Below are 25105 nucleotides of genomic sequence, written 5' to 3'. Positions count from 1 at the left end.
AATACCATTCGGCGGGCTAAGCCACTCTATATAATCCCTTAATTAGCTATTACAATCTTGATTAAAAATAATTAGAAGCTGAACTATTAATTAAGTATGTTATAATATCTTAATGATTTAAAGGAAAATTATGAATAACGGGTTTCAAACTATGAGGTCTTGTGTCCATCGCAACGAGCTCATAGTGCATGGGATGCATGATAATATCGGGAATCACCACGTATGACTACATTGTTCTGTTACATGTCTTGAGATTAATCGAGCTATAGAATGACTAAATATGCTCTGTTATTGTAACAGTACAAACATACTGTTAACCGATATTGTTCTCTTCGGTCAATCATCAATACCGAGTTACATAAAAATCTATGATGCTTAGGAATATTAAGATCACATTTAACCACTTATTTGACATTGATACTTGATTGACTTTTACTCTCTTGCTAGCCAACAAACTCGACCTGATTGGGTACCCGGTCAGGGATGCTAGCTCACACCTCCTCTGACTCATAAACAATGTTAATAGTCAGACCATGAATAAAAAAGTGTCGGAGCGCTGTTAGTAGTAGCATACACCCTTCCTTTGTGGTGGACTTGTGTGATGTCCTACCTTGGTTGGGGAGGAGAACAAACTATCATTTATAAAGGTGTGGAAACCTTTCCTAATAAACGCATTCTAAAGCCTGGAGGGAAAGCTTAAAGAGGACAATATCTGCTAGCGGTGGATATGAGCCGTTACAAATGGTATCAGAGCAAGACATCGAACGATGTGCTAGTCTTCTCGCGGGTAGACACGAGGCGGTGTGCCAGTAAGGACGTTGGGCCCCAAAGGAGAGTGGATTTGGGGCGGTCCCACATTGATTGGAGGAAGGAAAGAGTGTCAACGAGGACGCTAGGCCCCGAAGGGGGGTGGATTGTGATGTCCCCCGTTGGTTGGGGAGAAGAACAAACCACCATTTATAAGAGTGTGGAAACCTTCCCATAGTAGACACGTTTTAAAGCCTTGAGGGAAAGCCAGAAAGAGAAAGCCTAAAGAGGACAATATCTAGGTGGATTTGGGCATTACAACTTGGGTGGACATTCTAATACCAATTAAGCTCAAAGGTTGGTTACAACTACCTCCAACAACACTCCTCAAACAATGACTTATCATATGGCTCTATAGTACCCCATATTCAAAACAAACGTCTAACCCATATTGCAATATGGCTCTATAGTCCACGCACATAGACTTATTGTTACTTCTACTTTTCCATCGAGTGGGCTTATGACTTTGCCCCTACTCTGAGCATGATTTGTCTAAATACTACTATGTGATTTTTGACTGATGTTTGCTCGAGATCGTCTAGTCAATCATCAGCTTCTACTCTAGGGTAGACTCTGACACCATTGGTGCTTGAAACTTGTCTACAATATCGTTCTCCATCATCATAATTGCCCTTAATGTCGTGACGTAATTGAATGGTTCCAAAATGAGAACACTGTCTCGGATGCCCTGATCTAAGCATATAAAAAATCTCTCAAACTTCTTAGCCTTTTTATCTACTAGTTCTAGGGAAATCATGAGTCTCATAAACCCTATCCCATAAGCTTCAATTGGTTGCCCATTTTGTGTTCATAAACGTTAGCTATTTGAAATATAATTGCTCATACGATAGACTCTTTCTAACTCTATGGGTCTATCTAACCTATCAAACTTTCTTGAGAAGCATTTTGCACATCTTTGTTATCCCATCCGCTAGCGGGTCAGCCTCATAGTTCCCTAGCGCATTGTCCCTTTTATGTGGCTATATAATTTTGTGTCATTGAAAAGGTAGATATCAATCAAATAAAAAGAGCCCATTACATTTAACAAGTCATGCATCATTTAACCAAATATAGAATATAAGTATTTCCATCACTTATTACTAACATAGACTTTTTCTTCTTATAAGGGCATACTTAGGAGTTATGAGTGTTTACTGCTTTACCATGAGAATTATCATCACGACCTAATTTTCGAGGCCTTCGAAGCACAATTCATGACTCATAGAAAACACGATAATTTTCTTTTTCTTTTTTTTTTCTTTTTTTTGTGAAATAAAAGTGATGTATTTAACACATAAGTTCATACATATATGTACATTATATTAAAGTAGGGTTCATACAAACATAGTTTTAAACACAAATAAGGAACAAACTCAAAAACATTTCAAAATAGAATAAGTTTGAGGACGAGTGGTTGATCTATGGTTATGCTCCAAATTTTACTCTCATCCCCGACCAGCTCATAATAACCTGAAAAACATAGAAAACATGGAGTGAGTATAAAAACCTAGTAAGTAGCCTACATGTACGCTCTTAACTGCATCCTTAAGCTAAGGTACTCTAAGTTATTGAGTATCCAAGGACTTAATATATAAAACTTCTCTTGGTCCATATCACATGGTCAACCCGAAAACTTCTCCTAAAGTGGCCTTTAAATCACTCACCATGAAAGACCGACATGGTCACATGTATGGTGCAACTTGATCATGACATTCCGCTAATAGTACCTGATGTCGGACATCTCATTTAGGTGAGGGAAGAGAGTAATCATGATGTCCTGCTCATAAAACATGGTGTAGGGGCATTCCACCTAAAAGAGGAATTAGGGTCTCATAACACACTGCGTGGTAGGAGATACGGGTCACTTTAGGACATAGTACCCAGCTCCTAGGATATGCTCTCGGTGCATAGCTCATTAATAACCCTAAGTTCACTTGAAATTCATGTCATACCCTGATATATGTATAGCTTAAGGTAGCCTTAAGCATTTCTAGGAGGAATACAATAATTTTTCTACTTAAACCATGGTTCAAGGCCCCAAACGTGTCCAACGGTCATGAAAATTTACTAGTATTTTGATAGTCATGATTTAAGGTCGTGTATGAAGTTTTGAATTGTATAGAGGTCATTAAGGTCGTGTACAATAGGCGTCATAGTCTAGGGACATTATGGTCATTTTACACCATCTTCTGGCTTAGCTAGTTAACCTTATTCAATGACCAAAAATATTTAGATATACCTTTAATTTATCATATTATACTCAGATTTAAAATTTCACAGGCAAAAGAGTTCATTTAGTCTGTTATTTTGACATTTCTTGATTCTTAAGCAAAATGCTTGGTTCGAATCCTTAACTCACGGTTCTTAGTGTTTTCCTTTCACATTTCCTTATATCATACTTAACTTAAGACTCATATGAAATCCAAGTGATTTTGTTCAAGTTGGCTACTTATCTCTTGTCAAGTGTCGAGGGTCTCGTTTCTCGAGCCTTCAGTACTCGATTTCTCCAAATTTTCTTTGAGAGCTTCCTTAACAACTAGTTTTTGGAACAATTGAGAATTTTATGAGGCTGACATGGTCGATGCAGTTAAACTAGACTTTACAGATTCTAAGACGTCAATTTGTTGGCTGGTGACTTCGGTGCTAGTATCGATGTCGATAACGATACCAAAATCTCCATCTTATCAATGCATCGAAATCTATAAATGGTGAATTTTTCATTCATAAATTATTTCCTTGATATTTCAAACATCATTCATGATATTTGAGCTCAACAAATTATTACAAAATCCGGTAGTTTCAAATGGAAAAATGATGCTCTTCTTCTTACCCAAAAACTTTTGTTACATAAAAAAATTACCTAAATATCGCTATGCACTCAATACATCGATTACACCGTATCTCCAAGCTCAACGGATCTAAATTAAATTGTATCTCTACACTCAAATTAACGGTAAGATGTAAAATGACAAAGAAAAACACAGAATCAACTCGTGTTTTTTTCTTGTTGTAATGATTTAGTTCCAAATCGTGTTCGTTTTTATCTGGCTTTATGTTGCTTGACCTACGAGAGTAGTTTCGGACAAGTTTCCGCTTTCGAGAAATGCACTGGTTAATGGCTGCTGCAATCAAAGGAAGATTTTAGTATATCTCATGAATGATGTTTGATGAAAACATATAAAAGAAAAGTTTAGGGAGACATTCAAAGAAGGTTTCAAAAGTTTATCAAATGCCACAACATCAAAGAATACTTGCAACGTTTCTTCTGAAATGCATACAAATATATGAAGTGGGAACAATGGATTGAAAAAACGTCAACATGTCACGGACTAAGTTCGGTTTTGAAAAGGAAAAATAGCACTACACACGTAGAGAGGAGAAGAAAAGTTGATCAAGGAATTAGAGGTTTTCATATGACCCGATAACCCGACCAACCTGGACTATCCAACTAAACTATAAAGGTTGGGTTGGGTTAGATCTTTTGTTTTTCGGTTTGGGTTGGGTTGAATTTTTTGAAAGCCAAAAATTTGACTTAGTTCGTGGGTTGACATTTTTTTGGTCGGGTCAACCCGACCAACCTGAAAATAGGGTTACAACCCAACCCTACTTTTAAGATTGTTACGAAGATCAAGAATATTTGATGTCTGTAACCAATGTTAATGATGTGTTGTGACTTGTGAATTTTTGATATTTGAGTTTTAAGAGTTTTTTTTGTTGCTAATGTAACATGTGGTGTGGATAAATACAATTTTTTAAAATAATTAAAAAAAAAAACAACCCGAGAACCCAACCCGAAAATAAAGGGTTGCATTGGGTTGGGTTGTAAATTCTATTCAGGTTGCTTGATTCACCAACCCAACCATTCTATAGAGTCAGCACCGTGTACAAACATTCACTATCCTCTACGACCTAAGCATGTCATGCAACGTCGTATACTTCTTTTGAAATTAAAGGCAATTCCAACAAATATACACCGACTCTTGTAACATGTTTGACATCCCTTCTGTTCTTCCTTAGAAAAAGTTGTATGTGTGAGATCCGACATCAGTTGAAAAGGGGAACGAAACATTCTTTATAAAGGTGTGGAAACCTCTCCCTAGCAGACATATTTTAAAAACCTCGAGGGGAAGTCCGAAAGTGAAAGCCTAAAGAAGACAATATCCGCTGCTAGCGACAGGCTTGGGCTATGACAATATGAGATCATATAACCTAGAACAAGTCAAACCTAGTACCTCTAACGGTAGAATTCTTAGCGTTGGCTACCATTGGCACGCCCAACTGACCGATTTTGTTCATGTTCATTTGATTAGAAACTCCCATCAACAATAAACTATTAAATTTTGAAGATATTTCAAAAGTTCACCAAGAACGTTAAAATCATAAGTAGACTGAAAAAAACATAATTTAAAATACCTCTCTGTCATAAGAAGATCCAGAAAGAAAAAATGGCTCTTTTTCCCTAATTCCTCCGTTACTTTCAATCAATCTCTCCAAAACCTGCCAAGAGGAAGGCGAGTCACAAACATACCAATATAAAGTATCACCCGTGTCGTCCAGAGCGACCATTTCGAGCTGAAAGGTATGGAATCTAATGGATCGAGAACCCATATCAAATAGGATTTAAAATATTAAAAGAACGAGCACTTGCCTTCCCAGTAAGAATTTCGAACTCGAGTAATTCTTCGACGAACTTTTCAAGAACTTGACGGTTTTTCTCCATCATTTCCTTTGCTCTACAATATGCTAAATCATAGATCTAGAAAAGCAAAGTGAGGAAGGTCTATTAAATAATCTTAAGCCAACAAAGTAAATTTGAGGCGCAAAATATACCTTCTCAACTTTAGTTGCCACTTCATATTCATAGTTGTCCCCCATACTCAAAAAAGAAACCTATGTCATTGCCAAAGTGTGTGATATCACTAAATGAGAGCCTTATAAAGCCGCTTGAGCATATAGTATATAACAATGTGAAGTTCATTGAGCATATTACAAATAACGATGATAGAGTGGACTTTTGTAACGGCACAAGCCCACCGTTAGCAGATATTGTCCTATTTGGGTTTTTCCTTTTGGGCTTCCCCTCAAGGTTTTTGAAATGCGTCTGCTAGGGAGAGGTTTCCACACTCTTATAAAGAATGCTTCGTTTTGTTCTCCTCCCCAACCGACGTGGGATCTCACAATCCACCCCCCTCAAGGGCCAAGGTCCTCGTTGGCACTCATTCCCTTCTCCAATCAATGTGGGACCCCCAAATCCACCCCTTTCAGGACCCAACGATCTTGCTGGCACACCGCCTCGTGCCCACCCCCTTCGGGGCTTAACCTCCTCACTGGCACATTGCCTAGTGTCTGGCTCTGATACCATTTGTAATGGCTCAAGCCCACCGCTGGTAAATATTGTCTTCTTTGGGCTTTCCCTTTTGGGTTTCCCCTCAAGGTTTTTGAAATGCGTCTGCTAAGGAGAGGTCTCCACACTCTTATAAAGAATGCTTCGTTTCGTTCTCCTCCCCAACCGATGTGGAATCTCACAATCCACCACCCTCAGGGCCAGCGTCCTCGCTGGCACTCATTCATGTGGGACCTCCCAATCCACCCCTTCAGGATCCAATGACCTTGTTGGCACACCACCTCGTGTCCTAACCTCCTCATTGGCACATCGCCTGGTGTCTGGCTCTGATACCATTTGTAATGGCTCAAGCCCACTGCTAGCAAATATGGTCTTTTTTGGGCTTTCCTTTTCGGGCTTCCCCTCAAGGTTTTTAAAACTCGTCTGTTGGGGAGAGGTTTCCACACCCTTACAAAGAATGCTTCGTTTCATTCTCCTCCCCAACCGATGTGGACTCTCACAACTTTGGAACAAGAAAAGTAACAAAATTTATGTATATCACAAAGGAATGTGGTGTTGAAATCTACCACAGATCAGATTTGGACATGGGAAAAAAAGTATACCGCATTGTTTGTGCAGTAAATTGCTGGATTATCATCTGGCCCCCACCCATACTGAACCACCATTCTCGTTGCAATCTACCACAGATCAGATTTGGAAAGAGGTGTAATGTAAAAGTTAGATAGCATATAAGATCATTGACAAACTATGTTAGATAGCTCTATGAAACTAACCTCTTGTGCCTGCTTTAATTCAGATGAAGATAGGAGATTTTCTTCTCCAAAAGGAAGTAGCATTTGAGATGCAACATATGAACCAAAGCAAAAAACAAGCTTCTTTTCAAGGTACGATCTTGATTCCGAATTCCCATTTATCGAGCCTTCATTTTTCCGTTTACTGATCTTTGTACATCCAATACCCTACGAATAAGGCACGAGTTCAAATGCAATAAAATCGACACGATGGTGTTCCAATGAAACAGAGAACTTATCATATATTTTACCCAAAAGTGTAAGAGTAATGTGACCATACTAGCACAATACTACAAATCTCTTTATTATTACCAGAAGAACTTGTTAGCACTTCGGGATAGGAAAATGCCTAACCTGCCACGATAACGGCTCAAGCCACAGATTATCCACGACATCGAAATTTGGTAACAGAAGGGCGATAAGACCACGACCAGCTGCCCAAACAGCATGCGGAAACTTCGTCTCCCTCGTCCACTACATAATAGACCTCGATTGATTAGTCCATATTAAAATGGCTTACAAAATTAACGAACTAAACTTATAATTGAAAAGTGATTCTTAAATACTTGAAAACTTGTAGAAGACGAGTAATGAATGACAGCCGAAACTATCAAAAATACTAAATCGACAACTTTAAGCTAATGATAACGAACTAACGTAGGTAAAAACGTGAACGTTAACGTGAAGTAGTTTCTTACATCGAGAGGAGGATTGAGGAGTTCAATCCCATTGCTTATTTGGCCATATGGTTCCATCAGATCAACCACATTTTGAAGATCTTCTTTAGACAGTGTTAACCCCAGATGATTCACCAACATTTTGTTTAGGTTTTTTACTGTTCTGGTTTTCAGCACCCACTTGGGAACCATACCATTGAAAGTCTGTCAACAAAGATTTTCCACAGATCAATTAAGGATTATTTACATGAATCAATTACACCAAAAAAACAAAAAAAAATAGGCTAAACAGAATCAACCAATCTGGATTGGAGACGCTGCAAAACAGGCGAACCAGAAAACCCAGAACCGACTAGAACAACAATGCCAAAAAGATCATGGAGAGGAGTAAACGACGCATACAAGGCATACTGTTTTAATTAACATCGACATGGTGATTGGAACTCGTAGGATATAGACAACTACCTATGTATTTATTTTTCAGTGGTTATAGATGAAATTAGGATGGAAAGCATATTTGACAAGAAAAAACTTCGTTCTTTTTCGTTGTTTTGTCTAAAATTAACAGTATCTAGTTAATTCTAGATCATTATGTTAATCTAATATTGCAAGGAAGAGGAGTAACGACCCAGGCCCACCGCTAGCATATATTGTTCTTTTTGGGGTTTCCCTTTCGGGCTTCCCCTCAAGGCTTTAAAACATGTCTGCTAGGGAAATGTTTCCACACCCTTATAAAGGGTGTTTCTTTCGTTCTCCTCTCCAACCAATGTAATCACAATCCACCCCCTCAAGGGCCCAGCATCCTCGCTGGCACTCGTTCCTTTCTCCAATCGATGTGGGACCCCCACCAAATCCACCCCCTTTTGGGGTCCAACATCCTTATCGGCACACCTCCTCATGTATACCCCCTTTGGGCGAACAGCCTCCTCGCTGGCACATCGCCCAGTGTCTGGCTCTGATATCATTTGTAACAAGGCCCACCGCTAGCAGACATTGTCCTCTTTGGGCTTTCCTTTTCGAGCTTCCCCAAAAGGCTTTAAAACGCATCTGCTAGGGAAAGGTTTCCACACCCTAATAAAAGGTGTTTCGTTTTCCTCCCCAACCAATGTGGGATATCTCAACAGGAATCTAGAAAGGTTATCAAACAACTCGTTTTCAAATTCAGAAACCAAACTTTCATTACGAAAAAAATGAAATAGTAAAAGAAAAAAGAAAATTCATACAGAAGTCTAAACCAACCAAAAGGGGCTCCAATCCAGCAGAATAACATAACTAATAATTGCAAAAAGACGCCTATAAAGAGTTGTTAAAAATCAATGGTATCCCAAATTTCCTTCCAACCTCTCTAAAAAGCATATTATCTCTCAAACCAAATACCTCACAAAACGGCAAAGAAACAAGCCTGCTACAGACTTCTACCCCTATCCCAAAAGGGGGTACAATAAAACCTCCTCCAACATCGTCGGGAGATCTCTGTTGCATGTCAAAGAAACTGAGGACTCCAAAAGGTGAAACCATGATGACTCCGCGAATTAAACATTTAAAAGAATCGATCAATATCTTCCGACTCAATTCTACAAAGGATGCACCACTTAGACCCAAAAAAGGAGGAGGAGCACCTCTAAATGTGATCTAAGGAATTGACTTCCCAGGCAAGATATGCTAAGCAAATAACTGGCCTTCTAGAGCAAAGAAAACAAAGGGGCATCAGGGGAAGCGAAGGAACACTCAAGCGATAGAAAAGAGAGCTACAAGACGAACCCCCCCAAGCTTGGGACCAGACACAAATGTCACTCCTCCCCATGACGAGTCAAGGGGTCTGGAATCCCTCGAAAGGCTTCAAAACCCAAAGTCCAGAGTCTCTTCTCGATCAGTGAGGGGGCTGCGAAAACCCAAGGAAAGCAAGGAAGAGTTATCAAAAGAGGGCAAAACAAAGAATACCCTCCAAATAAACCTTTTCCCTATGTGAGTTTCCAATAGCACCATTAACACTTCTTCATTCTGAAAAGATAACCTTTTTGCTAACCTCAAAAAATAAAGAAACATTTTTCCATAATGATGTGGCACACAATGACAGCCTATTACGATTTTAAAACACAAGCACTAGTGAGTGAGAAAAATTAATAAATTCGTCTCTGGCAATAATAACAATAAGAAGAAACTTATTTTAATGAGCAAAGCAGTATTTCTTACAGCAAACCAGCTACAGTAGTCCATCAGTTCATCAGTGTCGAGGAATTTGGTTCGAAAAGCACTTCCTTCCAAAGCAAGCGGGACAAGTTTTAGTTCCAAAGGTCGTAAAAGGGATGTCTTCTCAGCAACCTAGAAGCAAAATATCCAAATAAGTGACAAAAAAATTAAATTAAAGTGTAATTAAGAAGAAAAACAATCCATGAGATTAGTCGAAGTGCGTATAAAATGATACATATCCAAAAACTCATGGATATCAGAAACTGAAGAAGAAAATAGAGAATGTTTAGAAGGATCTTATTATTGTATGCATTTTGAATACTAGAGCCTTTATACGCATTCACAAACATGTTTATTCAATCAATCTCTTTTTTTAACAAGAAAAGTTAATGGAAAAACATCTCCCAATAGGGTTGAGAAGAAAAGAAACTGCATTCTTTTTAGTAAAAGGCCTAATAATCGTAGGATATTTGTCTAATCCCATTAAATAACGAGAGTAGTTGACCTCCCTAATTTATCTGATTGGATTTATTTAGATTTAGTTACCTAGCATGTAGCTAGTATCAAGGATTATTATATTGGTTGGATGAGCTTTTCTATTCTAGAAAATCTGACTAAAACCAAACTCTAACTCAATCGGTGAAGCCTTCATAGCCGCCGATCATCCATCATATAGAAGAGATTAAACTCTGATAGTGCATCAAACTATGTAATGACAACTAAAGTCAAATTACTAACAAGAAACCACTAGAATCCGACCATTAAAAGTATCTCTTGAATAAGCAAATATCATAAGCAAACAATAAACAAGTTTCATGACCTTCATTATCAACAAGAATCGTCCTTAAAGTTCACTGGTGTCAGGCATCATATGAAATATCAGTACAAACACTTGCCATATTACGCACAAAAGAAGGATGGATATAAATTACCTTTTTCCAATCTACGTAATCAATGAGCTCCTCGTCCATGGATTCTTTAGCAGCAATTTGTAGGATCTTCTCTCTTTCAGATTGAGTTAGTCTTTGAAGATGAAATACTCGATCCATCCGCCCAGGCCGCTGTAGAGCATCATCAATTTGCTTCAAATTCCGAGTGGTAGCCATCAAAACTACTCCATCTTGTTTCTCAAACCTACACATAGATGCACAACATGCTGTAAGAGGAAATAATGTGACCTGTACTAGTGTAGCACTAAATCTAGTAAAATTCTTGGAAAATTCTATTAAGCAAAACAGAAACTTCACTTTCCAATGGCCAAGACATCAAATCCAACCAAGGAAAAGAAAAATATTATGCCAAATTCTGAAGATAACCCACCCTCAAGTTTAGGTAGTCAAACGACAGTAGTCGGGAGCATCATATGCAGTATGGTCCAGCACTAAGGTCAGAGACGTTGAAGGTGGGAGCATTAGGAAGAACCATATCTTTTTATGATAGGGAAGGGGCAATTTTCTTTGAATGGTGCTTGCTGTTAGCACGGTTCTTAACTTGTAAAACAAAATGAGTGTTGAAATTACAATTTAGTGGATTGTTTATCGTAAAAGGAAAACCTATCGTTTTATGGAGGATTTTGTGTCTCACTTTTGAGGTTGTGACTGCATAGAATATACATTAAAGCGCTCAGTAAAAGGAAAACCTACAAGCTGACCCAATTTTTCCTTGTTTACAAATAGAATTATCTAGAACGACTTCGCTTCATTTTATTTCTCCTGTACCATTTTTCCGTGTTTACAAATAGAATTCAAGGATAGATCTTGTTGTGTTCAAAACATTAAGAGGATAGAACATTGGATGGTCAAATTAATTAAAAGAAATTTAAGCTTACCCATCAAGCTCCACAAGAAGTTGGTTAATGAAAGCTTCGTGATCCTGTTCTTTGGTATGAATATACTTGCCACGAACTCCAGCAAAGATGTCAAAATCCTCCACAAATATGATCACAGGTGCCTAGAGATATCACTCTAGAACTATAATTAGAAACGGAAGATTGCAAAAATTAACCATCTAATTTCTTCTAGCATAAAAACCAACAAAATATTTGCAGGAAAAACTTTCACAGTAATACAACTAGAAAGAAACAACAACGAATGTGTATATTAAGTAAGATTGAATGCGAAATTGGACATCGAATCTCTTCAATCAAAACATCAAAATAAAGGCTAAGAACCATGGGTTTCGAGAAAAAGAGTCTGATGGAAGAGGGAAGAGGTTTAACAACTGAGAGCAATCCTTTCTGCAAATTAGATCTAAAGTCAGATTCAAAAAAGGCGAGAAATGAGAACCAACTCAAATATGCCCAACCGCACATAAATCCGAACCCCTAAAATAAGCATCCCTGTAATATTCCAAAATAGTCTTCATAAAAACAACCGACGATCTTTGAATTCCAAAATGAATAAAAAATAGAAACTGAAAATGATCTTCAAGACAACATGGAAAAAACAGTCTAAATAGGTGAGTGATACACAATTAGAACTTAATTTATGGTGACTGAGGAGTGAGTTCTTTCATTTGTAATTCACAAACCTCATTAAGGAATTGAATGCAGGAGGAATGGAAGGATACATTAGAACGATGCTCATAATTATGAAACTTCAACGGTTTTATTTTAATCAAGAACCGAAAAAAGACTTTCAAATGCCTCTGTAAAAGAGTCTTCGACAGAAAATATATCGATTTATATTAACTAAATGTGCTTCAAATTCCTCATTACTCATACTAACATCAGATGCTTCAATTTGATATCCTAAACTGAAATAAGGATTCTCTCTCCTGTTTATATCAAAATCTTCTAGCCTTAAACTCAATATCAGTAGTTTGACATTTTCTTCTTGGAGACCAAGGAGGCCTTTGGTCTATTGACCTTGTTGTAACCTTGATTTCTACGAGCATTGCAGCCGTTTTGTATATTTTTCTTGATGGCAAGGTCAGAGGTGGGTTCATGATTTTCTTCGGAAGAATGTAGTAGCTTTCAATACTATGTGAATGGTAGAGGCCTTTTCCATAGCATTGGTTTTGTTTGCAATCTCACCAAGCCTTTCAAACGATAATATTGAAAATGTTCTTTGTTCTATCAATATTTAATTTTCATGGTTAAATCTCTATATAGGTGTATTAGTTGTTTTGCATTTTTTCTTTCTTTTTTACTTCCTTTGGGAGTTCGAATCCGTTGAACATTTATTCCTTTTCATTATTTGAATAAGAAATTGTTTCTAGTTAAAAATAAAAATAAAAAAAGCGAGCTAAGGATCAAGAGAACAACCAAATCTCTTGCGGTTTGGAATAACTCCCGAACATTGGATGCACTTTGCCCAACCCATAGTCCAGGCTCTAATTCTTGCGCTTGAACCGTCACAACTGGTACTTTTGCTTCTGCAGCTATGGCCATTGCAAGAGATGTCTTTCCTGTTCCTCTCTCACCAACAATTAAGACCCCCTGCAATAAGACGCGGACGCCATGAGTAGAAACATAAAAATTGTTTTAGCAACCACAGCAACCTAGCGTCTGGTATCCGAAGACGGAAGGAAATCTCATTGATATAACATTACAGAAATGCAAAACAAGTCACGGCTCAGTGTATTATTTGTTGAAACCTTGTATCTAAAATTCCTATGCAGAGACTTAAGAGAACATTTCATTGAAGATAATGAAATTACAAAGCTAAGCCATAAGACATTCAAAATCACTCACTCACTGTAGACAGGATGGAAAAATTACCACAACGAAATAATAATAAATACACAATAAAACCCTTAGATTTGAGGCACCAGGTGAAAGCTGAAAATACAACAAAATCTCATACAGAATCATTGTTCGTCTTTTCTGTTTTGATCATTTCCTTTCGCTCCAATTCAATTTGCCAAAACAGAGCACCACAAACATGTAACCTTTAGACTTTCTTTTCCTAAGACCAATGACCAAAAAAGCATGCACGATAAATTGACCAACAATACCAGGATGTGGGGAAGGATGAAAATTAAACACATCTAACAAGTCTACTCAAAGTCTCCAAGTGAATGAGATTTAAAAGGAAAAAACTGATGGCTAGATCCTGATGGATGCATTTTACGTTTGAAGGTTGAAAAAGATATCAATCATATCTTCCTTTATGTCAGAACAGCAGAAATGTTTCAGCAGCATTGCTCAGATAGCATGGTCTTTTAATCTTAAAGGATTAGTTTCGTAGCAATGAGATGAGAAGGGTTCATGAAGAAATCGGGAGTTGAAAAAACTTGTATCGAGCTGCCCAATAAGCTTGATTCTACGTAAAATTTGGTAAGAGATCTAGAGAACTTTTAACTCAAAATTATGAAGGTCCATACAAATTTGTCCTTTCGAAACTATTTCTTAATCTTGAGGGGAAGAAAATGAAGAGTTTTCATCTAGGAATCGGGGTGAGGTAAGGGTGAGATCACCCCAACCAATAAAAATTTTCTGGGTTTTACTCCGGTGAGGATAACGCTTTCTGGCAATATTCCACAGCTTATAACTTCGACTACAGTCCACGGCAAGGTAAAAACTCAGTCTCAAACTCTTCCTTGCAACTCCATCTTTTAAGTTTCATGAAGATATCGAAGGCTAAAAGTCATTGTATCATGCTGTAGAGACTGAGTTTCAAAGCAAGATGAACGTGGTTTTCGCATATTGTTCCTCTTGGTCGGTTCAATTGAACCGGTCATGCCAGCCCAAACCTAGCCCAACCTCAATTTTTCATCAAATTGAACCCCTTCCAGACCTGTTTTCATGAAATTCTCTTTGGTTCTTGAAAATAGACTCAAAGATGGACCTACCAAAGAAAATTTGGAACAATCCACATACCGAAAACTCAAGAGTCGAGGACTCGAACGTAAAACATACCCGAGGTTTTTAGACTACATCCCTTTAGGTCAGAACCAAGACCAAGGCCCTTGAGCTAGACCATGACAAGAACTCAAAACTTAAGAACATAACCTGGAGGCCTAAGTTCCCAGGATAAGAACAAGAACATGACAAGAAAGAGTGTAGTACCTTAGCACACACCAATGCACGATTAAGAACCTACAAGTAGGCAACTTACTAAGTCTTTATACTCATTAAAGTTCTCTCATGTTTTTCTAGGTGACAAGAAGAAACCGGTCAAGGATGGAAGCAGATCTGGAACAAGTGTCATACAAAGCCACACCATGTTTCAACCAATTTAATATTTTAAGATGTTTTGTTTACTGGACCCAATGTATTCCAACTCATATACTCTATTTTGGACTTGTAATTAAAATGAACCGCATATCTACCATCCGTTAAACATACCCGAGGGGCACGAGCACCCATTTCTTGAAACGCACGAGGATTTTGTAGAAATGCCACAACTTCATTGATCTCCTCTCTCATCGACTCAACACTAGCAAAATCTTTTAAAGGTATTGGTGGATTTTTCACCCTCTGAAAACCACAAGCGGATCATCAATATATCTAAGCAGTTCCTTATGAGAAGAAAAGCAGTAAAAACTTTAGCATTTGACTCTAACCTTCATTCTATCAAATGCACGAGTAATTGGGTCGACACCAGCCCGCTTCTTACGTTTGATTTTCTTCATCTTATAATTAAGATATGCTTTCTGCAGAATAGCACTGAATTAGAATTGTCAACCAAGTGTCCAAACATGAGCATGAAATGATAGTGGCAATGCAATATTGGCACCATGCATGATGAAAAATGCATCAGAAAGGAAATTTACAGGTCTACATGTTGCCTTAAGCAACACCATGTCAGATCATAAGCACCATATCTATGGCTAACAAGCAATAAGGAGTAGTAAATTACCAGTCTCCTAAACTTCCGCAAATTTGGATTCCTACGAACTGGTCCAAAGCCAATAAGCCTTGGCACTTTTCGCTTTACGAACGAGAAGATATGAAACAAACAATATAGGTATATAGCACTTCTAATCATAAACAAAACAACCCACTGGAGAGTATCTTTTCTTTTAGCTTTAAACCTCATTTCTGTCTCAGTTTGCCATTTCAAGTACCACGTAGAATCAACGATTTGATCGCTTTCCACTGGCCATGCCATCCCTAACAGGAGTCTTAACTGTCATAGAATAATAATAATTGGAAACACAAAACAAAAACAAAAACAAATGTCTTGAATAAAAAGTAGTCTACAACAATTAAAATGGAAGAGCTGATGATACCTGATAAGGGACTAAAAACTCGACAACGGGAAATACGATCACCATTAGGACATCATCGTTTACATCTTTTATTTTCTTGAAAGCCCAACTTCTACAATATGACACAACACTCGTCTTCCACAATGCATTCAAGAAACTGTAAGGCAACCTTATGCTCAGGATGAACTGTTGATAGATATCCAACTCCGAGAATGGTATCCGCATCAGGTGAATTGTAGTTGGTATACCACAGGCAAGCATTTTCATGTATAGCCCATCAAAACCTCCAAAATCTTCAAATAAAATTTCAAATTCCTGAAGAAGATTGCAGAATTAGAATTGAATAGAAATACGTTAGAAATAAAGAAACCATAATGTATCTGTGGATTGCCTTAATGTCCAAGAAAAACTCCTTCTCATCCCCCTTTAGTGTAACATACATGGCACCCCAATCATGGCGTATTCGGGCATGATCTACTAGCCTTTTGGTCACGGCATAGGGAACAGCCACCGGATCAATTTCCCACCGTTCCTTTTCTTCGTTGTACCAAGTATTTGCTACAACTCTATCTCGGTCTAGAAGAATACGTTCCTGCAATTAGAATATAGCTGCTTACTTGCAGGGGTAATAGAGTTTACCATAAATGTTAAGTGTAGCTAAGTTTGAATAAAATATTTACCGAAGAAATGACAACATAAAGTTCTGTTATGAAATACAAAGATCCGAAGCACGTCGATTAAGTATATGATTTAACAGTACCTGTCTCTGGGCCACATATTTTTTACCAAATTCCTCATTTTCTAATAGGTTTCTTTTCAAATCTGCCTTAGCTTCTTCACGCCACTTCTTCCAGCCATGGAATAACTGGAGACTAATAGCTTTAGGAACCACAACTTCCTTATCACCAAACATCCACTTCATTTCAACTTCTGGAAAACCCTTCACAACCTCACCCTCTGGGGTGTTAACAACATAACGTTTTTCATCACCAAACTTCTTCATTTTCTTTCTCACATGAGCCTCCATGTTCTTCTGCAGCACCCTAGAATCTTTAAGACCTTGACTTATACGACAAGCAAAATCAACTGCTTCTTGATCTAAAAAATTTCCAAGACTGACTCCTTCCACGACAGCTGGAAGAATATTTTGCTCCAACGTTTTTCTTTGCATATTTTCCAAATCTTTTTGAATATAATCTTTAGACAGCTTTGTAAGAGATTGTTCTGGCGCTCTGCAACGAAGAAGCAAAAACTGATAATAAATTTTAACTCTTTTATTTTTATTTTCAAAGAGTTACATCAAGGGGAAACATAAGCCTCCTAACCTTCAAAAAAAAAAAAAAAATTCAAATCATGTGACAAGGATCAACAAGAAAAAAACACAAATTATCATATAAATATAGCATGTTAGATGGCTAAAAATCATGGAGAATGTTTAATGGTACATGCAGTACCATATGGCTAAATATAAATCATTTACAATGAGAAGGAGCATTGTGAATTCAAAAACAATAAATTTCCTGTGCAATTTTTCCTAAAATTTTTGCACTGTATGCGAACTTTTCTGAGAATTTTTGCAATAGCGAAGGGTTAAATTTTTGCTGTCAAATTTCCTATCCCCAAACTACCCTCTGTTGAGGATTGTTGGGAGGGAGTCCCACATTGACTAATTTAGGGAATGATCATGGGTTTATACGTAGGGAGTACATCTTCATTGGTATGAGGCCCTTTGGGGAAGCCCAAAGCACAGCCATGATAGCTTATGCTTTAAGTGGACAATATCATACCACCGTGGAGAGTCGTGATTCCTAACATGGTATTAAAGTCATGCCCTAAACTTAATCATGTCAATAGAATCCTCAAATGTCGAACAAAGAATTGTGAGCCTCGAAGGTGTAGTCAAAAGTGACTAAAGTGTTGAACAAAGGGTGTACTTTGTTCGAGGGCTCTAGAGAATGAGTCGAGCCTCAATTAAGGGGAGGCTGTTCGAGGGCTCCTCAAATGTCGAACAAAGAATTGTGAGTCTCAAAGGTGTAGTCAAAAGTGACTAAAGTGTCGAACAAAGGGTGTACTTTGTTCGAGGGCTCTAGAGAAAGATTCGATCTCGATTAAGGGGAGGCTGTTCGGGGCTTCATAGGCCTCAAGGAGGCTCTATGGTGTACTTTGTTCGAGGGGAGAATTGTTGAGAATTGTTGGGAGGGAGTCCCACATTGGCTAATTTTGGGGAAGCTCAAAGCAAAGTCATGAGAGTTTATGCTCAAAGTGGACAATATCATACCATTGTGAGAGTCGTGATTCCTAACACCCTCCTCTATAGCTTTCAATACACCATTTCAATGGATTAAATGAGACCCACCACCCTTCTTCAATTCACAAAAAAGTCTCATGATCTTCTGATTCTTTTCTAATTGAGCTTTAATCCAATCGAGAATCCTAAGCAGAAAATGATAATGAAACAGGATTCCACTCAAAACCAGCTGTATTGACATTTTTTTAAAACTTTCATTAAGATCACATGAAAGAATAGAAGGAGACTTAAAGGATAATTACAAAAAGTATTTATACGTGGAGGCCAAACGAGAAGTGTGAAATCTAACAAGGGCCACACATCTCTCCGAGCCCTCTAAAATGTATTTGTTTCTTTCTCCCCCAAAGACCCCATAAAATAGCACAAAATCTAGCCAACCACAAAAGGCAGCTATTTTCATGAAAGAGGGATGAAGAAGAAGCTCCTCCACCATGAAAGCTATACCCTCTAGGTCGGGCCAGGCTAAAGTTGAATGTCTAAAAAAAAGCTACACACACTACCTAGCAAACGCACAAGACAAAAGTAGATAATTCGAATCCTCAGACCTCGGAGGAGGATACAACACTTGGGCACTATCAAATTGGTCGAAGTCCACGAAACACAATCCAAGTTATGAACTCGGCCAAGTGTCATGGAGGAACTTCTAAATAAAAAATTTAACCTTCTTTGAAATTTTGATCTTCCAAAGTGCGAAGAAGATGGGGGGCTCGATGAGGAGCTTGCCCGATACTAAAGGAAAGGGCTACACGAAAACTCTATAGAAGGATTAGGGTTCAAAAGACAAAAGCCTCCCAATGGAGCTACAAGATCAATCAACTCTCCATCAAAAAGCGGTCAACGAAAACCAAGAGAAATTGGCAAAGAGCTTTCAAAAGAGGGAAATATGAAAAACACAAAGTGCAACTATATGGTAGAAATATGTTAAAGGCAAGGAAACAAAAAATAGAGGGGCCTATCTCTCAACCATTTATTAAGTATTCGCCCCATCGCCACCAGAAAAATGAATAAACACTAAGATAAAAAAAAAGGTAACCCATTAGCAACAGCTTTCCACATGTATATGGTAATACCTCTCGAGATCCCCTTCGAAAGCTACTCAAAGGGATGGGACCTGTTATTGCTCACAATAATCTTATGCCATAAAGTATCGACTTTCGAGGAAAATGCCACAGCCACTTAAGCTCATTAAGTGCCTTTAAGTTCCCTAGCCCTCCACTAATGAAAGAATCTCAGGCCTTATTGTATTCCTCTAGATTCACCATGAATCAAACCAAGAAAATTCATTGTCTTATAAAAAAAATCGAACTTTAAAGATGACATCGTCTTTCTTCTCAAACATATGTTCTTCTAAAAGTCTTAGGAGCTATTAGAAAGCTGAAAATATGCAGAAAAAATTAAAGGTCCGCTCATCCAACATCCCGATGAGGAAGAAAAAATGCAATAAGAGAATATCGAGTAAAATTAGACTAAAGATGCGGAACGATTTGGTCCATGACATGTTTTTGTTTAAGAGATCAGAATATCGAAGTAACCAGTACAAATTACATCACACATTCAACACATGAGTTCTTTGAAAGCATTAAAGGGACAACAATGGCATTAAGTTAAGGTTGTGCTTGTACCTATCAGTACCATTCTCTCTAGCCCTCATTTCCCGGGAAAACCCATTCACCAGTTCGTTGCATTCCCGCTCGATGAAGCCTAGCTCCCTCACCCCAAAGCTCAGCGCAACGGTCTCTTCCCTCAAAATACTTTCCTCAATCTCTCCTACTTTCTCCCACTTCTCATTATACTCAACCTCCAACCTTCTCAATATCTGCTCCAACCTGTCCATCCTCTTCCTCGCCTCCTCCCCAACACTAACCCCCTCAGCCACCAACCTCTCGTACTCCTCCTTAGCTATCACCACTTCATCAACAACCTTCTCCAATCTCTTTTCCAAAGCCCTCTTCTCCCTCTCTAGTTCCCTTACTTGTGTACGAAGCTCACTCATAATCCCATTTACCAATTCCTCTTTCTTCAACTTCACAGCCTTCAATGCCTCCTCCACCTTTGCTACACTAGAATTACCCTTTCTAGTCTCTTCTATACTCCTCAATACACCCGACACCATCTCGAGCAACTGCCTCGTGCAGTCCGAGTACTTATGACCCCTCAAGTTCGATCCATCCTCCTTACCATGAGTTTTCTGACCCAAAACCGTCTCCCCAATTACCTGAGCTGCCATTGCAGGAGCTTTCACTGTCCTAAAAGGAAAAAATCCAACAGCAATACAGAATAATGTGTACACAATTGGCTTAGCAATACAATTGAGCATAAACCCATCATTCTTCTTATCATGTACAGGCAAACTAACAAAATTTGAGATACTAAGGTCCTCCAAAATCGATTCTTCAGCTTCTTGTAAAGCGTTCGAGCTTCTGGGCACTCTTGGAATGCCAAGTAATTGTACCCGGTTCCCATTTGAGACGGAATTAACGCACTTCCTCGTGAAAATGAAGTTCCATCTCCGGGTGCTGGTCCGGCACCTGGTTCTTATGGGTGTAGAGGGTTGGAGACAATGTGGGGCTGGGAATTGAGAAAGGGGTTTATTGGGGAATGGGAGTGAAGCAAAAATTACGTCCATAAGGATGGAATCGCCGGAATTAGAAGCGGAAAAAGGAAATGGGTGAGGAAGAAACGAAGAGGATTAGCATTTGAAAGGGTGCAGGGATTGGTAAATTACGAGGGAGAGAAGAAAGTGAGAGCAGGGAGTAGCTAAGGAGTGTCTAGGGGAAGTGGATGAAAGAGATTAAAGAGGTTTGGGCTTATGGTTTTACAATCTAACCCATGAGTCGGTCTCCATCAATGGGCTCCAAGCCCAAAGATTTTCTAGACTCTATCCACCCGGTTAACCTCGATCGATATAAAGTCAAAGTTTGACCGTTCCAACTTGACTCGACCTCTTTATTCATTAGAATGGATACAAGTTAGCATTGTAAAAATTAGGTTTGTTGGACTGATCTAATAAATTTATCGTTAGGTCAACTTTGTATGCATAGATATCTTTAAAAATGAACCATATTTCATTGGTTTGATAGGAGAGATCATTACCGCGAAGAGAAGCCTTAGAGAAATTTCAAGAGAGAAAGTTGATCGAAATTCAAATTGGAAATACAAATTATTGGATTTCTGAAAAAGATCGAATAAGAGATAGAATCCATTTCACTCTAAAGAAATTTTGAGCGGGATGGAGACAGGGACAGAAAATATAATCTCCATCCCTGTTCACTTTTAGCCAACGAGGAGAAATCTCTCCCTTTTCCGTCCCCATTCTCCGTTTAAACATGGATTTTTCACTCTATCTGAGGCATCTCCCATAACGCTCTAACCCCTACCGACTGAATGAACATTATTTATGTTATGTGACTTGGGCTGATTTTCTATTCAAATTGTAAGTATCATATTGTATATCTATAAGAACTAAAATTCAATAATTTTACAATGAAATATGTAATACAGTATTTTTTCTTAGTGTCGAGACTGACTACGGTTGATATCAACTCCGATCCCCTCCGACTCGAACTCTCCGAACTCCCGGAGTCGAATCTTCAGCAAGAACAGCAAGAACTGAAAGAGAATGATCAATCTGCTCACTTTCACCATGATCTGATGAAGAAATGGCCATTGTAAAGAGTAAACTGATAGCAACATTCATGTTGTGGTGTTGTTAATATCTCTAGCATCTTTCATCTCCAAACCAGTTGTTTTTCTCCTTTGGTCCGGTAGGTCCTTCTTCACCGTAGAGCTCGGTCGGGAACAGGGCGAGTAGATCTTCCAAGGAAAATTGGACGATTGGAGGAAGGATATCGATTAGTTTTTCGATCTCTGATCTTGAATTATACACAACAGTCGGACCCCACTCTCTCATGTACTGTAACCAAGCTGGTTCAGAAACAACGCCGTCACCAAGATATTCGGCAGCAATGATTTCATATTCGATGCTTGAATCGACGAAAAACTTGCTCCGAGCTACATCATTCCTCACTCCAATTCCAGCTACTGATCCCTGAATATAGCTCCCAGGATGTGGGAAGCTAGCATGACCGTGTTTCGACGAATACACGATCGGCTTATTGCCATGAATGAACTCCAAGTCGGAAGCATCGACCCATTTCCCTCCGCTATGCTCCGAGAAGTACACTTTCCATAGCTCCCCCGAAAAGTTGCAGATTCTAAGAGTGAAGTGTTCCCAATCACTAACATGCTCTCCTATCTTCTTAAGTTTGATATTCAGAAACTTAACTTTGAGGGCTGCTGGTCCATTAAAAGGGCAGAAAACCCACATCACAATATCAGTAAACGTTCCTCCAAGTGCTGGTTTAACATGAACATAGAGCCGTGCGGTTTCGATATTGCCACTCTTCAAAGTTTCTCGTGCATTTTCGTTCGATGGTAGATTGATCCAATACTCACCGTCGTTTTCCCCTCCACAAGGCAGATTGGACCCTCTACTGTCAATAGGCTCGCCCTTCGTGTCGCCATTTTTATACAAAACAGCACCGTTTTTGAAGAACCACGGCACTGATGATGGGAAATACGCCTCGTCGGGATGAAAGAAGACGGTTGGCCCGTAATGCTCGATGAGTGCTTGAACTTGGTTCAGATTTGGCATGCCTTCTAATGAGACATTGAGATTCTTCAGACAGGAAATTTCAAGATGTTCTTTCAATGAAGTGCAGCAAAAGAATGTGCCCACAGAAACACCATTCTGGTACATTCCCCTTTCATAGGGTCTTGTTTCCCAGACATGGAACGGTTGAGATTTGGACTCAATGGATAAAATTAAGTCACTAGTCTCGCATCTCTCGGTCAGATCAGCTCGGACGCATCGAATATCGTCGGGTGCAGGCTCGTCTGGCTTGTCAGTGACCAAGAATCCCATGGCTCGGTAACCCTCCGGGGCATTAGGCAGCCAAATAAAGCCAGAATCCTCTCCATGTAAGCCAGAACTCCAGATTAACGAATAGTTTACTGGTCGCTTTAAAGCAGGAGATTCATGGATCGAGTTGTCAACACAAGCAACTTCCGATGCATCACGAGCAACCAAAACGTAGCCTCTCAATGGATGGTCACCGGGCTGGCAATAGTGACCGAGGCAGAAAAAGCCATGGGGGATTGCCTGAGGCCTGTAAAATATGGCACCCTGGCTGCATCTCCAAACCTTTTTAAACTTGGTGATCCTGGAAACTTCTATCTCTCCAAGGCTTATTGTTCCAGTGGAAAAACCTTTTCCTAGTGACAAATTCACAAAAAGAAGCTTCACATAGCTGCAAAAGTAGATGGTATTAAGAACATATATAGAACATCAAACACACCATAACCTAAAACCGAACGCTAAGCTTTTGAGTTTAGAAGTAATTTACTAAGGATTCGAGCAGTCCTATACTCTTTGCAACGATGTTAATACTTCAAGTCAACACGTGAGAGAATGTATTAAGAATATAAACGAAAGATCAAATACACTCGAACGAATTAGCTTAAGTTTTTTCGTTCAACACTAAACTTTATTCAAAGCGTCACAAAGGATTCAGACCCAAATCTACATCTTTTAAGAAGGTTACAAATACCTTGACGGGTCGAGTTATTCTCAAGCTAATGACTTAGATCATAGTTTAATGGATGGAAGTCGTTGCTTTACAATCTCCAAACAAAGAGAATAATCATCCAAGACTAACTGGGAGATCCCACGTTGATTAAAGAGGGGAACGAGTGCTAGCGAGGACACTGGGTCGCAAAGGAGTGGTGAGATTGTGAGATCCCACGTCGGTTGGAGAGGAGAACGAATCATTCCTTATAAGGGTATGAAAACCTCTCCCTAACAAATGCATTTTAAAACCGTGAGACTGACTACGATACGTAACGAACCAAAGTGGACAATATCTATTAGCGGTAGGCTTCAGTTGTTACACTAACGATCTCGTTCACTAGTGTGAATAGGTTATATACTCTTATTCAAATTCTAATGAACGACTCAATCCTCCTCTCCATCTAAATTCGAGATCGAAAACGAAAGCAAAACAACAGAGAAATCGATCCACCAGAGGTTTACACGTAAAGAACAAGCAAAGAATACCCAAAATCTAGCAAGAACAAAGCACTCAACATTCATATTTCATCATCCCAATGTGCATCAGTTGCTAAAATTTTGACATAGCTACAAGCATCACAAGAAACAGAAAGTAACACAACCGAGAGATATTACAAAGAAACCAGCAATCCAAACAACTTTCCCCAATATACAAAAGGGTTGAAAAGAGAATCCAAAACAGAGTAACCACGAAGAAATCATCATAAAACACCAGCGATTAAAGCAAATTCCAGCACCAGTTTGATCAAAACAATAAACAACAAACAACAAACAAAAAGGATCGACCAAAGGGCTAAAAGAAAGAACCAAAAACAGAGAATCCAGCACAAAAAACCAACAATCCTCACAACTAAAGTGAATCAAAATCAAGAACTAATACCTGGAGGCCAATTTGGAAGTATTGAAGGCAGAGAGAAGGGTTTAGGGTCAGAAAGGCAGACGTCTAGAGGATCAACGAGACCATTCCAGCACCAACACTCGCACCCAAACATCCTTCAATAACCCTCTTGAAAACCCTTCAAAGCCCCAAAAAAATTGCGATCAAACCCACGAAATTTGTTCAAGAGAATTTGCCTCTACTGTTTTCGAGGAATACCCATATGGGCGAGAGAGAGAGTTGTGGAGATGGAGAGAAAAGAGAGAGTTCTCTAAGAAAATTGTTGTTGTTTTGTGAATTTAAAGCAGTTCAAAAATTTTGAAATA

At 38.8% G+C, this 25105-nt stretch overlaps 2 protein-coding genes across 4 annotated transcripts; both read right to left on the bottom strand.

The window, feature by feature from the left end:
• Positions 1 to 3601: 3601 nt before the first annotated feature.
• On the bottom strand, positions 3602 to 21041 carry LOC111485376 (probable inactive ATP-dependent zinc metalloprotease FTSHI 5, chloroplastic). Of its 2 annotated transcripts, none has more exons than XM_023132236.1 (19): positions 19896 to 21041; positions 16726 to 17197; positions 16357 to 16557; positions 15987 to 16280; positions 15614 to 15883; positions 15318 to 15407; positions 15100 to 15231; positions 13075 to 13248; positions 11638 to 11759; positions 10742 to 10943; positions 9813 to 9941; positions 7641 to 7823; positions 7297 to 7416; positions 6925 to 7110; positions 6754 to 6828; positions 5638 to 5697; positions 5456 to 5563; positions 5221 to 5304; positions 3602 to 3929 (listed from the first exon to the last, which is right to left on the bottom strand). In XM_023132236.1, exons 1-19 carry the CDS (start codon positions 20897 to 20899, stop codon positions 3858 to 3860), a joined length of 3978 nt encoding a protein of 1325 aa, XP_022988004.1. In that variant the 5' UTR covers positions 20900 to 21041; the 3' UTR covers positions 3602 to 3857. The 2 variants fall into 2 exon arrangements, with proteins under 2 accessions (XP_022988004.1, XP_022988005.1); XM_023132237.1 differs by having other exon boundaries at positions 3602 to 3926.
• A 631-nt stretch (positions 21042 to 21672) lies between these two features.
• On the bottom strand, positions 21673 to 25077 carry LOC111485417. Of its 2 annotated transcripts, none has more exons than XM_023132295.1 (2): positions 24783 to 25077; positions 21673 to 23547 (listed from the first exon to the last, which is right to left on the bottom strand). In XM_023132295.1, exons 1-2 carry the CDS (start codon positions 24892 to 24894, stop codon positions 21992 to 21994), a joined length of 1668 nt encoding a protein of 555 aa, XP_022988063.1. In that variant the 5' UTR covers positions 24895 to 25077; the 3' UTR covers positions 21673 to 21991. The 2 variants fall into 2 exon arrangements, 1 of the variants encoding a protein (XP_022988063.1); XR_002718664.1 differs by having other exon boundaries at positions 23496 to 23582; positions 24783 to 24884.
• Between the last annotated feature and the right edge of the window lie 28 nt (positions 25078 to 25105).

Source organism: Cucurbita maxima, unplaced genomic scaffold (assembly GCF_002738345.1).
Source record: "Cucurbita maxima cultivar Rimu unplaced genomic scaffold, Cmax_1.0 Cma_Scf00010, whole genome shotgun sequence".
NCBI classification, from domain to species: Eukaryota; Viridiplantae; Streptophyta; class Magnoliopsida; order Cucurbitales; family Cucurbitaceae; genus Cucurbita; species Cucurbita maxima.
Note: the sequence above shows the minus strand (reverse complement) of the source record. Positions and strands in the feature narration are given on the sequence as shown.